Raw genomic sequence first — 16,707 nt, forward strand, 5'->3', positions numbered from 1 at the left:
TGGAGGTAAAAGAAAGTGAGAAAGAGGGATTAGAGGAGGCAGAAGTTGTTGGACTGGCAGAGAGGATAAGCCAGAGAGGGGAAAAACAGACAAACTGAAGACAAACTTGACAGCTTTCGCGACAAAATGTCATCTTTCTTCAGCTTTCTCTCTAAGCCAAGTGTAAATCATGAGCGGAAAATCAGAGCGACACGAATGCTCGGCTTTGCTGAATATCAAACGAAACCCAACATGGTAAATACCCCAAACCCTGAAAACAAATACAGCAGGTGGCTCTGGATTTATTGTGCCAGTTACTTGTTGCAATAGCAGCCTGTCGCATTTTCCGAGAGCGTGTAGGACGTGATGACTCGACAGAAACTGGGGAAGTTATTGCCTTATGAAACTGAGAATATTTCCATGAGGTGGTGGTGAATTATTAAAGCCACTATGAGCAAAAGTTTTATTTGTATCTGTAAAATTATACAGCTGGCAGGAGTTTCGTGAAGACATTGACAACCTTGGTAAAAAATGCTTGCATTGTCTTTTTTGGATATGACCAATGGCTACTGTAAGAGTTTAGTGGTATTAAAGTCATTTTGAATGAATGAAGGCACGATTAGAACCGTCAAAATCCGTACATTGGCCTCTCTGCCTGCACGATTTGGAGAAAAACATTATTGAAATTGCAATTTTTGGGAGCATTTATCGTTTTTGCAATACAACGCTCATTATCATTGAAAAATATATTAAAATCATTATGTTGTAATTGCTTTAAAGATCTGTACTAACCAAGTCTGTAGAATCTTTATTTGTAGGCTAGGATGTCTCTGCAGCTCCACAATACTTGTAAATTGTATATAACACATGTTAAGCCCTTAAAAAATATTTTGCTACGTGCCATTTGAACATTGCACGAATCGATATTGTGCTATTGGTCCATTTTGAACCATGGCTGCAACAGTACTATATTTGTTGCCTTGACATCATAAAGCTTTTCCATCTTTTTAGCAACATAACCAAACATTGTACAGCGTCTGACTTGAAATGTGACTTCAGTGTTTTGTTCGCCTCAGTCGGTGCTTCAGGATTAGCTTTTTTGTCAAGCTGCTGTTTCCAAGGTCAAAAACAAACCTCGGAGCTCGAGAGAATCTGCTTTGTTGTGGGGACAATTGAAGTGCCGTCATTTTGGAAACAACAGGATACTACTCTCTGCCGGCTCTGTAACTTCCAGAGAGTGGCATACTGACATTAGTCTCTCTCACAAAAAGGGAACAATACCAGCTTTTGAGAATGGGATTTCTCAGCTTGTACAAGAGGTTTCATCAGGTAACAGTCATTACACTGTGCACGAACAAATAAGCAGCATGTGTATCCAAAAGCTTCAATTGAAACGTCCTTTCATCATACGATTTGGTGTCATTGTTGTTTCCAGTTAGTTGTGTGCTGCACTATGTGTTGTTGCAGTTGAAAGTGTGTTGATGTGGAGCTGCCTGTTGTGTCTGCCAGCAGCACCGTAAGTCCTTGTGTGGCTGTGAAGGGAGAGGAACAGTGGTTGTTTACGCTCGCAGCATGATGCCGTAAAAGTGGAGAGATTAGGAGAAATGTAGTCTACCTTCCGCCTTCTCCTAATCTCTCTGCTGTTGTTTTACTATAAAATGCAATATGCATGTCATGAGTAAATTGTACAAGAGCTCAGTTCTATAATTTATATTGTCGTCTCTATTTTTGTTGCTCAAATCCTTTGGTGCATTGCCATTGTTCTGAGAGCCCAGTATTGCTCCACTACAATGTCCAAAATTGTCCGATTGGACCAAAAGCAAATGTCCCGGGCAGCCTGTTATGCCAAAGGAAAATGGACATTGTTTGGTTTCTCTGGTAATACACACTCTCTGTACAACAAAACATAACCTTATTGCTATAACTTCATTAGACTTCCCTTTTTTTATCCTACAAAGACAAAAGGCATGACCTGCCATACATGTTAATCTCCTAACTTAAAGTGGACCTATCATGCTATATTTGAATAATATAGTGTAGGGCCATACCTATATAAGGCATATTTATACTTTTTGTTTTTCAAAATACCAAACAGATCATGCATTTTAGCCATGCCTCATTTCGCTCAATTTGCACTTTATTTTAGCTCTGCTCTGCAAGAGCTGATTCTGTGAGAACAGCACCACCTACTGGCCTGGCATATGTACTACAGCATCTCCAGCGCTTTCGAACGGCAATGGCCTTGGCTGTCTTCTCCTGATTGGTGGAGTTGGCCCAATAGCCGTGGCGCCACCGTCCTGACGTCAGGACAGTGTTCAAATCTGGATCAGTTTTTATCAGATCCGTTGCAGCCCCTTTTTTAGAGATTTGGGTATGGAGGAAAATAGAGAGGGTTGTGTTTTCTGACACTTGGTGAGTTCCCTGGAACACCGGGGACACATATTCATGTAGAAAAGACGTACAAAAGTGCATTTTGCATGATAGGTCCCCTTTAACCTAACCAACACAACTAAAGAGACCAGCGAGCAATCAGAGGACATGACCTGCCTTACCATGACAGGAACATAAATAGTGCATGTCTAGCGATTTGTGAAAGTAACAGAGATTTTCTTCCCTACAAACTATCCTAACCTTCAGCCTTACAGGTCAATTCCCAACCGTATTGAGAGTTAGTTATTAAACATATAAAGAAAAACAGGAAATAGGGGTCTGATGGTTTTTTTCTGCATTATAATCAGCCCATCAGCTTCTTTTTGTTGTACTTTGGGAGCAAAAGCACTTTGCACAAATGGGCAGTCATATAAATGGGCAGTTGCATAAAAAGGCACTCAGACAAGTGGGCAGTTGCATAAATGGGCAGATGCGTAAAAGGGCCGTCATATAAAAAGGCAGTCGCACAAACGGACAGTTGCGCACATAACGTTGCGTACGTTTGAGAAACCGGCTCGAGATACACTTGTTGTTATATTCCATGGAATGCTCTTAACATCCCGATAGCAATGAATATCTGAAGTGCTTTGACAAAAAATCCATTAAAATATATCATCTGAGGAAGCCGTAGTACTGTAAAAAGCACGACCAATCATCTGAGCCGGCCCGGCTAAAATAACTGGATGGCCTACCTGCCTGTCAGCCTTCCATCTGTGGACAAACTTATCTCGTGCCCTCATTGGTCATGTGGGCGTTTGTGTGTGTTGGAGGAGGGGCTCTGTGAGGAAGTGGCAGATTTTCTCCCGTTGTGTATTTTCAAATTCTAGTGCACTCGAGCCGGTTTCTCAAACTTACCTACCCTACCTTTAAAAGGGCAGATACGTAAACGGGAAATCATATAAATGGAAAGTCGCGTAAATGGGCAGTCAGACAAAAAGGCAGTCGCAAAAACAGACAGTTGCGCAAATGGGGATTCAGGTAAAACGGGCAGTTGCACAAATAGGCAGTTGCATAAAATGGGCATGTACAAATGGGCAGTAGCGAAAGTGGGCAGTCGTTCATATGGGTTTGTAGGTCACACAGAACTTTTTTTTGGACTGTTTAGGTTAAGTAAAAACAGGACAAGAGGCATCGCCAGTTCCCGTTGGATATCTGCATAAGATATCCAAGAAAGTGCTAAGTCAACACTAAATGTAGGACAATAACATCTTCTAGTTTTTAAAGGTTAAAATAAAAAGATCTTTAATAAAAAGTGAATATGTGAAAAACACAGAACAAGTGGCATTTTCTACACTAAAGCATTGTGTATAGAGAACATTTGCAACACAGATAATTAAATTAACACACTGCAGTGGTGGTCTATACAGTAGCAACAGTAACAAATGTCCCTTCTTCTCTTTCTGTAATGTAATGAGTGCGCCAGGGCCCATAATAAAACCACAAGAGAGCCAGAGAGCAAGATGGCCGACGATCCATTTAATCAAAGAAGATCAATGGGAGGCAGCCTCATCAATTAGAGTTAACCCCAAAAGACTGGAGAGGAGGGAGAAAAGGAAAGACTGGAGGAAGAGGAGGGGAACGAGAGGGGGAAATGTGATGTTAGAGCGATGAGGTGGAGGGAATGATTTGAGAGGACAAGAAGAAGGAGGGAAGGAGAAAATGACAGCAGGAGAGGAGGAGGAGAAGGAGGAAGGAGAGTCGATGGGGTTGGACTTGATTTATAGCTGTGATACACTTCAGAGCTTTTAAGTGCTGTCCATATTTTCCATCTGATAAGAAGATTGAAATTATTCAGCCGGGCCCCTATCTCACCGTGGAGTGTGTGTGTGTGTGTGTGTGTGTGTGTGTGTGTGTGTGTCCTGTATTTAATGCTGCACACACTTGGGAGTCTCTCAGGCATATACTGAATGGTTGCCAGGTGTGTGTGTGTGTGTGTGTGTGTGTGTATGTATGTGTGTGTGAACACTGTACTTCCCACTGCAGTGTCCTTTAAATGTAAACTGTAGTTTCATTCATACTTTATGTACGGTGTGTGTGTGTGTGTGTGTGTGTGTGCGGGTGTGCGGGTGTGTGTGTGTGTGTGTGTGTGTGTGTGTATGTAAATGTGGTTTTGAAGCTGTCTCCTGTAGTCAGTGCTAGTAAGCAAATGTTAGCATGTTAACAATGTAACGTTAGCATCTGTTGAATGTGATAAACATCAATATTGCTAACCGTTAGCATAATAGCCAACACAGTCTCACGGCATTTCGTGTTATAGTCACGAAATTAATCTATTGATTCGTGTTCACCAACACGATTTCGCCATTTTTTTCGTGTCACACAGAACGATTTTAAAAGCAATGTAAATAATAACAAATTAGAAGGAAAAAGACATTTAAAGAAATACAGATGTCAGTATTCTGAGGCTCTGAGCCATTTCTTTTCCTCACTGACGGCAAAAAGACTCAGACATTATACAATTTAAAATAAAAGGGATAGGGTTAGGCTTAGGGTAAGATATTGAGTAAGAACATGTTTTTATGAACCACACAGCTTCTGGTATTCCAAGACCCGACCGGACAAAAAGACGTGTTGCAGGCACTAAACATACTACCAATAGAAATACATTGCTTTTAAAATCGTTCTGTGTGACACGAAAAAAAGGTGAAAAGCGTGTTGGTGAACACGAATCAATAGATTAATTTAATTTTGTGACTAATAACACGAAATGCCGTGAGACTGGGTTGTAATAGCATTCTTATTCTGGGCATACTAAAGTTAGCTAACTCAAATACATGTTGTGTCTCAGTATATGCTAACAGAGATGCTAACAGAGATGCTAACATGACGGGGGGGGTCATCTGTATATTTGCATGATCCTCGTTGTAATGCAATATCTAATTTATTTGATACCATTTAGTACAGTTTAATTACAATTTATTGATGTAACTTGCTCCCTCAACACTTGTATATGTTCACCAAGTCTTTCTATATCCAGTTTTTTAACAATACTTATTTGTTTTTTCTTTATTTAAAATGTAAGTCTACTCTTTTTCTCTTGCCTTTCATCCACACTGAACCTTTGCTTTTGTCTTTCCCCCGCTACGGGACGGATAAAGGGTTTCTGATTCTGATTAGAAGGGATGGTTTTGCAGATCTCATGCAAAGGGGTGATGGATGGGTCTAATTCTGCTTGAATGGTAAAATCCATACAACCACTGTGGAGATATCAATCAGAAGTCAACAAAACTGTCCGTCTGCAGATTTCACGGCGTTGGTTTTCGAGTATAACCTCATTTGAACAGTGGCGAGCCGTGAGCTTTATACCTAGGCCCTCTGACCCCCACCAATTCCCTCGAAAAAAAGAAAAAAAAAATAGTTATTACGTCACAGCGTATACTTCAGCGGAATATCAAAACAACGGCCCAGGGTGCAAAACGCATCAATGACAGCGACCCTCTACCACACAAAACAACACCTGTGAACCCAATTTGTGTTCTTTGACATTGAAAATGATATTGCATTGTGTTTGTTACTTTCGTTGCAGTTGTATGTCTTAAGTGTAATTTGGCATGCTTTTATTTTGAAGGCGAGTTCACGCTGTTGACAGGAAGTTGTTGTTGCTATGGAAACAAGAACAGTTTCACAGCGGGCGGAACTTGTCATAAAGTCCACGATAATAAAACCCACCCATTTAGAGGGAAGATATGATTGGTCAATTGTACTGTCATTTGACATTACTCTCTCGTTCAGTTACTATAGCGACCCTCTGTGAATCGCAGAGAGGGCCAGACGAGCTTCTTTCATGTAACCCTTCACATTCAACAGAGACTGAACAGGCAGATTCGAAGGATTTATTTCTTTGGAAATGTTATTTTAAATACAATTAAATCAAGTTTTTTTTCGGTAAAACTAATGAAAAATATAACAAAAATAATATTAAAAAAAATATATATTTAAATTTTTTTTTTTTTTTTAAATGTTTTTAAATATTATTTTTTAGAATATCTTAGGCCCTCACAGAGGGCCTAGAGGGCCCTGACGGCTCGCCACTGCATTTGAACTATGGGGAAACAATGCTGAGACCATACAGCTGTTTAGCAATGTGTCCTTAATCTCACATGTTAAGAGAATATGGAACAGAGGATACGCTCCTGCATTACTCTTTGCTCAGGAGCTTTTTTTTTGTCTTCACTTCATTGAATGGCTCTTTCAAATTCAGACCATTGATAGAAAAACAGCCCTGTGTTAAATGCTGTCCTAATGTTGTTTAGGCAATTAAACATAATCCGAGAAGTCCATTAAAAAATAGAAACACTGCACACATGTTGCAGGAAAAGTGGAGTCAGGCATTGGTTTGGTTTTTGGGTGAGTGTTAGCTTAATGCTAGGCTAATCATTATAAGGATACAGATGGTTAAGCTTTGGTTGAGGGACTAGGAAAGGTATGCATTTGTCAGGTGTAAACATCTGTTGTTAACAAACATATCAGCAGCAATACAACAGACCTGACTGCAATGCAGCAGAAACTGTAATTAGTATTTCAAACAGGGCTTTTTCTTTGTGTGTGCTGGTGTGGATGAAGGGATGGAAAGAAATAAAAAAGACAACAGCCAGATGGAGGGAAGAGGAAGAGAAAGACTGCAGCTAGTAAATCGACACCTAGATCCTCTCTTAATGCTCGATCGGGGAGCAGTGAGGCGTGTGCACACACTCACACACACATATATGAACACACACATATATGAACACACACATGCCCTCAATTGTATGTATACACAGCAACAGAGGAGCTGGAGAGTAATAAGTCGGTAATGAGAAGAGAGAGGGGAAGAGAGAGAAATGTAAGGACAGACTAGGTGGGGGGTAACTGTCCATGAAGGATTAATGCCTTCAACTCCAGAACATTAAGAGGATAAGAGGAAATAAACGGTTTAAATTTGATAGAGTCAGATTTTAAATCAGTTGCCGATTCTGTCGATATCATCGGAGCCTTTTAGCCTCTTTTAGCTCGTAGGTTTGGTCTTACATCTGCCAGTTTTGCTGGGTCTTTCTGATCCAGCAGGGTTAAGCTAACTAAAGGCTTCCTACCCAGCAGCAAACAGCATGACATCATTGCTGCTCGGTCCTTCTTAACCCCTCACTGTGCAGTATGAATGTCTCTTTATACGTCTATACTAATCAACTTTGCTAAAATAACACCTTGTTGGTTTTTTCCACGTTATCCAAATCTATGTTATATTTTTGGAAACATTATTCCAAAGGTTCCCCACATTTTACATTTGAATGAAGGTATCTCAATGGGTCTCGTGTAATGCCGATGTATCCCCTGAGCATGCGTCTATGTTGTCTACATGAAGCTGTCATAAAGATAGTTGTTATCCAGTTGAATTAATATTTGAACAGGGCACTATTTATATCTTGGTTGTTTTAAATATATATTTTGACTGGGTGAAGGAGTTTAGCTATCAGATCTTAAGCTATAAGAGAAACAAGATAAGGCAATGTTAGCGGCAGCTTGTGTCCCATCAACGCTTTTACCTTTCAGAGTGTAATAAATAAGTGATTTCTCATTATTGTGGTGGTCTGGTTTCTATTGTTTAACAGGAAGCACCATAAATAGAAAGACACATGACGTGAGATTCACTCTGAGTGGGATTCAGTGACAGAGAGAAAACAGACTCGCATGCAAAGCACTGGATTATCAGTACATTTTCCCTCCTGTGCGTGCATCTGACTGTGTGTGTGTTAGAGTGTGTGTGTGTGTGTGTGTGTGTGTGTGTGTGTGTGTGTGCCGGTGCAGAGTCGTGTCAAGGCTTTTCGTCTGGAGGTGGATCGTTCATCTCCTCAGTGGCGACAGCAGACGTCAACCTCTGTGTGAGGGATGGCTCTGAATCTGAACTAATCAGCCTTGCACACACACACACACACACACACACACACACACACACACACACACACACACACACACACACACACACACACACACACACACACACACACACACACACACACACACACACACACACACACACACACACACTGACCAGTGCCTTAGAGATGGATTTTTTTTCTTGCAACCTGTCGTTTTTCTATTTTCATCGCTGAAGTTTTCCTAGAAACTTTGCCATGGTGTATTGGGAGGGCAAACAAATGACTGACATAAAGTAAATAACCACAACGAAATAGTCATTTAAAAAAGATATTGAAATGATATCTGCTCATGAAGTTATATTTTTGGTTTATGTTCAGAATGAGAATGAATCACTAGTTGTTTTGTTTGTGGTTGAAATGAAATCTGAAGAAAACCTCGATCAGTGACGCCGTTATTTTAATTGAAGTTGCTGCCGCCACAGTTCGAAAATAATGGACTATTTTTGTTAGTGGTAGAAATACGACAATTTTTAAGTCGTTGGTTCTTTCGGTATGTACCTTTGAAATCAGCGGGATCATTCTTAGGTAACATTAAGCTGTCTCTTTTCTGCTGTAACAATGTCCATTTCCCCCATTCTGATTCTGATTCTAATGACTTACCGAAAACCTATTGGTAAGTCATCAAACTCTATCAAATACAACTTCTTCATACACAAAGGTTACTCAAAGTGCTACACAAACCAAACACATAACAAATCAAAACAATACTATCTGGTATATCCATAGCTCTGTGGTTAAGAAGAATACTTATTACCAACACAGGACTGAATAAACCCAAAATAAAAAAGCCAATAAACCAATTGTGTAAATCAATCATCACTGTCCAGCACACAGAAGGCAAGTGATCGTCCCTCACCTGCAGCAATAACGGAGATTCTCACCTGTGTTTAGTGATGTTACGTTCGAGAACGATCCGATTCTTTTGAACGGCTCTTTGGTACGAACAAAGGGAACCGAGTCGTACTTGGTGAGAGCCGATCTTGTTATCGTTGGTTCACTGCCTGCCATAAATCCACTCGCCTTTACGTGAACAGTGAAAAACCTTGATTTTGTTCCCCAAGCGTATTCCGTGAAGACCCGCCCCAACTCTGATTGGTTAGGTTTAGGCAGGAGTGCTTCTGATTGGTTAGGTTTAGGCATGAGGAGTGAGATGTTGTGGGTCAGGGTTAGCCAATCAGAGGCAGAGTAGGGGGGTGGGTCTTAACGGAATACGCATGAGAGAGAGAGAAGTCGTAACAAGTGGTACAGGTAGACGACGTGTTTTTCGGGTGAAAAAATTAGCAAAACGCGAAAACGCAGCAGAATTTGGATGCGCTTCAACAAAAACATAGGCAATGATAAAGCGCAACATTTGTAAAGCCAACATATCATTTAAAGCAGGGTCAATAAATAATCTCCACCCCCACTTAAAAAAACCCGGCATTTTTTGAACGGCTCTCGGAAAGAAATGTAGACATAAGATCCGGCTCCCTTCAAAGAGCCCGAATTCCCATCACTACCTGTGTTGTAGTTCTTGAATAGAGTAAAATATCACCTGTGTTGTAGTTCTTGAATAGAGTAAAAGCTCACCTGTGTTGTAGTGCTTGGTGCAGTAGCGCAGGTCCTTCTCGTCTTTGAGCAGAAACTGAGGTAGCGTCAGGCCGTCGGCCACCTGCACGGCTCCCTTCTCATCCCACTCGAACACCAGGTCGTTCATGGTGTATCCGACTGGAGAGGAGAAGACCAGGTGAGCCTCTTTTCATCAATGTGAGGCTCTTTTCATCAATGTGCGGGTCATTTGAGATACTCTACTTCCGGGGGGGGGGGGAGATTATCTCTCTGATGTGTGGTCGGGGGTGAAAGGTCACTCAGAGAGAGATAAACCCCCTGCAAGGTTTCAGGGGTAAAGGGCCAGCGCCACACAAATTGAAAATACTATTATAATGCCCGCTGCTCTAAAAACGATTCTAAGGATTGGGATCGTTCATATATCCAACGCATACTTACAGGTTATAAAAAAAAGATGTATTTGTCCTTATTGAGGTGTAAAGAGGGGAAATAAGAAAGAAGGAACGAGGAAGGGAAAGTAAGATATAAGACGGACAAATGAGAATAAAGGAAGTAGGAAAAGATGGAAGAATTGGAGAAAAAGAATGTGGATAGAGGGGAAGGGAACGAAAAAGAAAAAAAATAAATTAAACAGAAAATAATTTCTATAATAATCCCTCATCAATTGGTCTATACATATTATTTGTATTTATTATGACATTGTTTTATTTATTGTATTGTTTTTTATATGTTATTGTATTTATAATTGTTTTCTGATGCATGTCTCACTTTTAAAAGAGTGGATTATATTTGAATATTTCAGCTCAGAGGGAAAGGATGAGAGGAGGAAGATAATACATTAAAGAATGGTCTTGGGGAAGAAGAAGAAAGACGGAAGGACAGCAGGACGTTTTTTCAAATCTATTATTGATGATTATTTCTGAGCTGAAGAAAAATCTGTAAGAATCAAATCACACTACAACTCTCAGGGTGAGATGGAGATAATGTCAGACGGTGACTTTATTAAGTTTTAGTATTCATTTTGAAAGTGAGATAGAACCGAAAATATGATTAAAAAAACAGAGGGAATTTTATATCGTTCCTTCTCTCTAAGATGACCACAGTCCCTTTGTAGAAGAACAGTGCCACAGAGAAATGCAAATGTGTGTGTGTGTGTTGATGACTCACAGCTCTCCAGTTGCATGATGCAGGTCTGGACGTCCATCGGGAAGTTCTTCAGATCCATGGGACAGGCCAGGATCAGTGTTATTCTGCAGGGAGACACACACACACACACACACACACACGCACGCACGCACACACACACACACACACACACACACACACACACACACACACACACACACACACACACACACACACACACACACACACACACACAAACACACCACTTAGTACTAAGACTAAGAGGATTATCCGGATCGTTATCAGTGTCACACAAACATCCCGTGCCGGGGGTAGAACAGTGATGGATCAGGACGTGCTAGCATTTTTCATTAAAATATAAGATTAATATTTGTATTTTACATTTGAATGTGTTTTTATCCAGACTGATTTATGATAAGTGCAACAATAGATTAAACTAGCAATGACTATATCACTAGAAGGCATTTGCATTATATATACAATTATGTTCACACACTTAAAGGTACTGTAGGGTAGGTAAGTTTGAGAAACCGGCTCGAGATACACTTTTTGTTATATTCCATGGAATGCTCTTAACATCCCGATAGCAATGAATATCTTAAGATCCATAAATAAATATCATCTGTGGAAGCCGTAGTACTGTAAAAAGCACGACCAATCATCTGAGCCGGCCCGGCTAAAATAACTGGATGGCCTACCTGCCTGTCAGCCTTCCATCTGTGCACAAACTTATCTCGTGCCCTCATTGGTCATGTGTGCGTTCGTGTGTGTTGGAGGAGGGGCTCTGTGAGGAAGTGGCAGATTTTTTCCGGTTGTGTATTTTCAAATTCTAGCGCACTCGAGCTGGTTTCTCCAAAATGACCTACCCCACCTTTAAGATAAAAAAAGTTATTTGAAATATGAAGGTAAGCGTGCCTGATTTGAGTTGTGAAAGACAAACTAATGATATGAACACAACAAGATTAGATTCAAACTGATTTGAGAAACAATAACTTGATGACTTGAATATCGACAAACATATTTTTTAGGTCATTTATGCGTGAGGATATAAAAAGACCCAAATGTATTTACTAACATCACTGAGTGGGAAACAAATCTTATTAAGCACATGTGGCTTAATCCACCGCTGAAAATAGTGCCCAGAAAATGCACTTTGTTTCGCTTTTGTTTGATTAAAACTAAAATGAACAACTCTTTTAGGAAATGATTGACCTTTTTTTTTTTTTAAATGTAAGTGTAGTAAGGTAAATGAAAATTCTGGAAACAAAAGTTCAATTTCTGAAAAAGTCAAATTTCTGAAAAATGATAATAATTTAAAAAAAAGTAAAAGTTGTCTAAAAAAATCTAATTTCTGAAAAAAGTCAGAATGATTCTGAAAAATTAGTTAAAAAGCTGCAAAAAAGAGTCAACATTTTGAAAAACAGTCAGAATTCTGAGCTTGAAGTCAGAATCTCAGAACTCAATCTAAGTATCTGATCTGAAAACTAAAATAAAAACATTTCACTTGTTGAGATCAAAAATTGAGAGAGATATCGTTTGTTTTTCATGAGATTTGTTGACAATGAGAACGAAAAATAATTACCTCCTTTAATCGTTTTAATGAAAAGATATTCAGAAAGATATTAGTTGAAGCCCAAAATGGAGATTTCCCAAACACTGGCCGTTTCTCAATGTCGAGTAAACCTGCTGCAGAGCCAAGTATACTACGTCATCGAGTGGCGCCGAATGCTGGGCATTTAACATGCATTTAAGCAGTCCTTCGGCGCCACTCGATGACGTAGTATACTTGAAATAGTGGCTCTGCAGCAGGTATACTCGACATTGAGAAACGGCCACTGACTAACGCAACGTAACGGGGAAACGTAGAGGGAGTAAAGAAAGAAACGTTAGAGGTCACAGTTTCTTCTTCTTCTTCTCCCTCTTCTCCCTCTTCTTCTTCTCTGCTGGAGGACTAACAGATGGAGACCTGTTAGTCCTCCAGCAGGTGTTCAGTAACATGGGAATGAATCTTGTTTCATGCTAGGCTGATCCGTGAAACTCTGGAAATTAAAATGTTCGCGGTGACACGTTAGCTTTGTGAGTCTCAGGCTGGGAAATTAATTACCGCTGTCAAACGAATCTCTGCAGAAGTCAACTTTTCCCAGAAATGAATGGAAAAACTACGTTATAACTGATATGATGCATCACTGAAATGAATGACTTACAATTTAAAATGAGATATCTACCATTGGAAATTATTACTGCTCCACTTCTTCTAATACAGATCTCACTTTGTGCTGTTGCCTTTTTGAAGCTGTTTATTTACAATTAGGGATGCAATCATGTGTAATTTTCCATTAGAGCTTCAACAGATCATCATTTTCGATGTCAATTATTATTTTCCAATGACTTAATACGTTGTGTGTTTTTAAGCTTTTCATTTGGTAGTTGGACTTTATAATTGAGTACAAGTTATGAATATTATATACAATTCAGCACTTAAAAGGTTGGGTTTGTACAATGCTTTGTATTAATATGATTTCCCTTAAAATAAATCAACAAATACCACGAGGGAACACAGGGATTTTAGCGTTTGCAGACCATTTACATGCACTAAAACCTATAGAACACACTTCTTTACTGTAAATTGGTATTTCAACATGTATATTTTCTACTTTTTTAATGCTGTTTTATTTCTATTTTGAGATGTTAACATTTTATAATTGTTTATTTCTACTCTTTTAATTTCTACTTATGTGCAATGACTTGTCTTTTATGCTGCTGAAATGCAAACATGGCCCAAATTGGGGTCAATCTTATTTGATCTGATGAGAGAAAAAATACACAATTGAATAACTTCAGTCGTGTAATCTAATTGGTTAAAGAAAATGCTACTAATTGCCACGCTGAATCAGTCGCTCTGTGATATGTGGTAATCAGGCAGCTTGTTATCCGTCAGATGACTTTGAAGGTAATTCCCAGATAGTGCAAGTTTATAAATGCTGGCAAAAAAAAGCGTCATCCATCACCACTGTCATCATAATCTCTAAATCACTAACTGCTACGTTCAGGAGTGCTCATTTCACACAAAAAAATGTGCAGATTGTGATCTGTCAGCAGGTTGTCCTGACGTGCAGGAGGTGATTTCTACACACACACACACACACACACACACACACACACACACACACACACACACACACACACACACACACACACACACACACACCACACACACACACACACACACACACACACACACACACACACACACACACACACTCCGTCTAACAGGACTCCCGCTGCTTCAACACACACGTCCAGTCGGCCTGATATTACAAAATAAACTTTGCCACGTCGGCACATTGTTAGCACCTGACAAGATGCTGAATATGTATTACACACACATGATGAAGCCTCCACGGATGTCCCACTTTCTGAGAAAAGCTCCGTGGTTTTCCTGTCTGCTGCATCGCGTGACACCTAAATGTCAAATGCTGACTTTAGTTTAGTTGGAGCCTTTCTTTTTACTACTGGAGTTTGGAGACTCAACCCTGGAGGGGAGATTTTGTTCTACTTGAGGTAGAGTACGTAAAAACAGGCACTACTAATGCAGGATATAGATAGATAGATAGGTAGATAGATAGATAGATAGATAGATAGATAGATAGATAGATAGATAGATAGATAGATAGATAGATAGATAGATAGATAGATAGATAGATAGATAGATAGATAGATACATAGATAGATATATATCGATAGATAGATAGATATATAGATAGATCGATAGGTAGCTCGCTCGTCGCTCGATCGCTCATCGCTCGATCGCTCGCTCGATCCTGCTCGCTCGCTCGCTCGCTCCAGCTCGCTCGCTCGCTCGCTCGCTCGCTCGCTCGCTCGCTCGTCTCGCTCGCTCGCTCTCTGGCTCGCTCTCGCTCGCTCTCTCGCTCGCTCCCTCGCTCGCTCGCTCTCTCGCTCTCGCTCGCTCGCTCGCTCGATCTCAGCTCGCTCGCTCCTCGCTCGCTCGCTCGCTCATCCCTCGCTCGCTCTCGCTCTCGCTCGCTCTCCGCTCGCTCCCACGCACGCTCGCTCGCTCGCTCGCTCGCTCGCTCGCTCGCTCGCTCGCTCGCTCGCTCCCACGCTCGCTCGCTCCCACGCTCGCTCGCTCCCACGCTCGCTCGCTCGCTCGCTCCCTCGCTCCCTCGCTCGCTCGCTCGCTCGCTGGCTGGCTCGCTGCTCGCTCGCTCGCTCGCTCGCTCGCTCGCTCGCTCGCTCGCTCGCTCGTCGCTCGCTCGCTCGCTCCTAGATAGATAGATAGATGATAGATAGATAGGTATTACTAATGCAGGAGATGCTGAATTTGATGGGTTTGACAAGAACTGAGATGGATGATATCTGATTACCCTGTGTGATATTTTGAAAGGTGGTAAATAAAATAAATGTGCAAGGTTTGGAAAAATCTTGGTTTCAGTACTCAGTACATCTAGGCTATTGACCTAAATAATCCAGTACAGAGAGCCTTTTCATTAGCCGCGTTCACACCGCAGTACTTTTCCCACTTTAGTTCCGATATAGTTCTGAAATGTCGCGTTCACACCAAAAAGAGCCGGAACTAAAATTAGTTCATGAGAACCTTTTTTACCCCCTTTTCCGTCCTGCTAGAGAGCAGGTACTTTTGTGGGAGAAAAAGGTTCCTATGTCTGATTGGCTGGGCGGATTGCAAACCATGCCCCGTAAAACTAAAAAAAAGTTTTGTGAAGCCGCCATTTTATTATCCTCGCATTAGCATTATTAGCATTAGCATTAGCCCAGCGCACCAACGCAGAGAGACTAACTTATGGCAACACAAAATAAAACATGGGAGCGGTGGAGATGAGGAGGTGTCGGCATTCTGACGATTTACTCGGAAGGCTTCAGTAGAAGCTGCTGGGAGTCCCAGCAGCTTCTACTGAAGCCTTCCCCAACTCCGGGGACTTCCGGCCGGGGACTCCGGGTGGCAGTATACGCCGTGAAGTTGTTTGCGGCCTGCCAGTAAACCCAAAGCAGAAGAAGAAGAAGTGACGTCAGCGGCATCATTTGCCTAATTCTTCCCCAGGGGCTTATTCCGGTGTGAACGCGATCTGTACTTAGTTCATGAGAACTAAAGTGTTCTCATGAACTAAGTTCTCATGAGCCTTTGTGGGAAAAGTACTGCGGTGTGAATGCGCCAAGTGTAAGACCAATACAGTGGGCGTAGTACATTAAACACGTCAGTAAATATCTCACTGGTGGATTTAAAAAAGGAGGTTGTTAACAAGTGTCTAAATGAGACGACTAAACGTCATCACGCCCAACATTAGCCACCTTTAGCTTAGCGGTGGTGACGTGAAGTCATGTGACCGTGCTGTAGTTCCTTTATAGCCCAACATTAGCCACCTTTAGCTTAGCGGTGGTGACGTGAAGTCATGTGACCGTGCTGTAGTTCCTTTATAGCCCAACATTAGCCTCCTTTAGCTTAGCGGTGGTGACGTGAAGTCATGTGACCGTGCTGTAGTTCCTTTATAGCCCAACATTAGCCACCTTTAGCTTAGCGGTGGTGACGTGAAGTCATGTGACCGTGCTGTAGTTCCTTTATAGCCCAACATTAGCCACCTTTAGCTTAGCGGTGGTGACGTGAAGTCACGTGACCGTGCTGTAGTTCCTTTATAGCCCAACATTAGCTTTTTACTTC

The 16,707-nt window shown here is 41.1% G+C and overlaps 1 protein-coding gene across 1 annotated transcript in view; it reads right to left on the reverse strand.

Moving 5' to 3' along the window:
* Positions 1 to 16,707, reverse strand: part of glra1 (glycine receptor, alpha 1) — a 156,485-nt gene that overhangs the window by 43,419 nt on the left and 96,359 nt on the right. Inside the window, exons 7-8 of the mRNA XM_034117747.1 lie at positions 11,037 to 11,119; positions 9,891 to 10,028 (exon numbers count right to left, since the gene is read on the reverse strand). Coding sequence (XP_033973638.1) covers positions 9,891 to 10,028; positions 11,037 to 11,119 — 221 coding nt within the window. The remainder of the gene's footprint in view (positions 1 to 9,890; positions 10,029 to 11,036; positions 11,120 to 16,707) is intronic.

The sequence above is a fragment of the Trematomus bernacchii genome, unplaced genomic scaffold (assembly GCF_902827165.1).
Source record: "Trematomus bernacchii unplaced genomic scaffold, fTreBer1.1, whole genome shotgun sequence".
Lineage (NCBI taxonomy): Eukaryota > Metazoa > Chordata > Actinopteri > Perciformes > Nototheniidae > Trematomus > Trematomus bernacchii.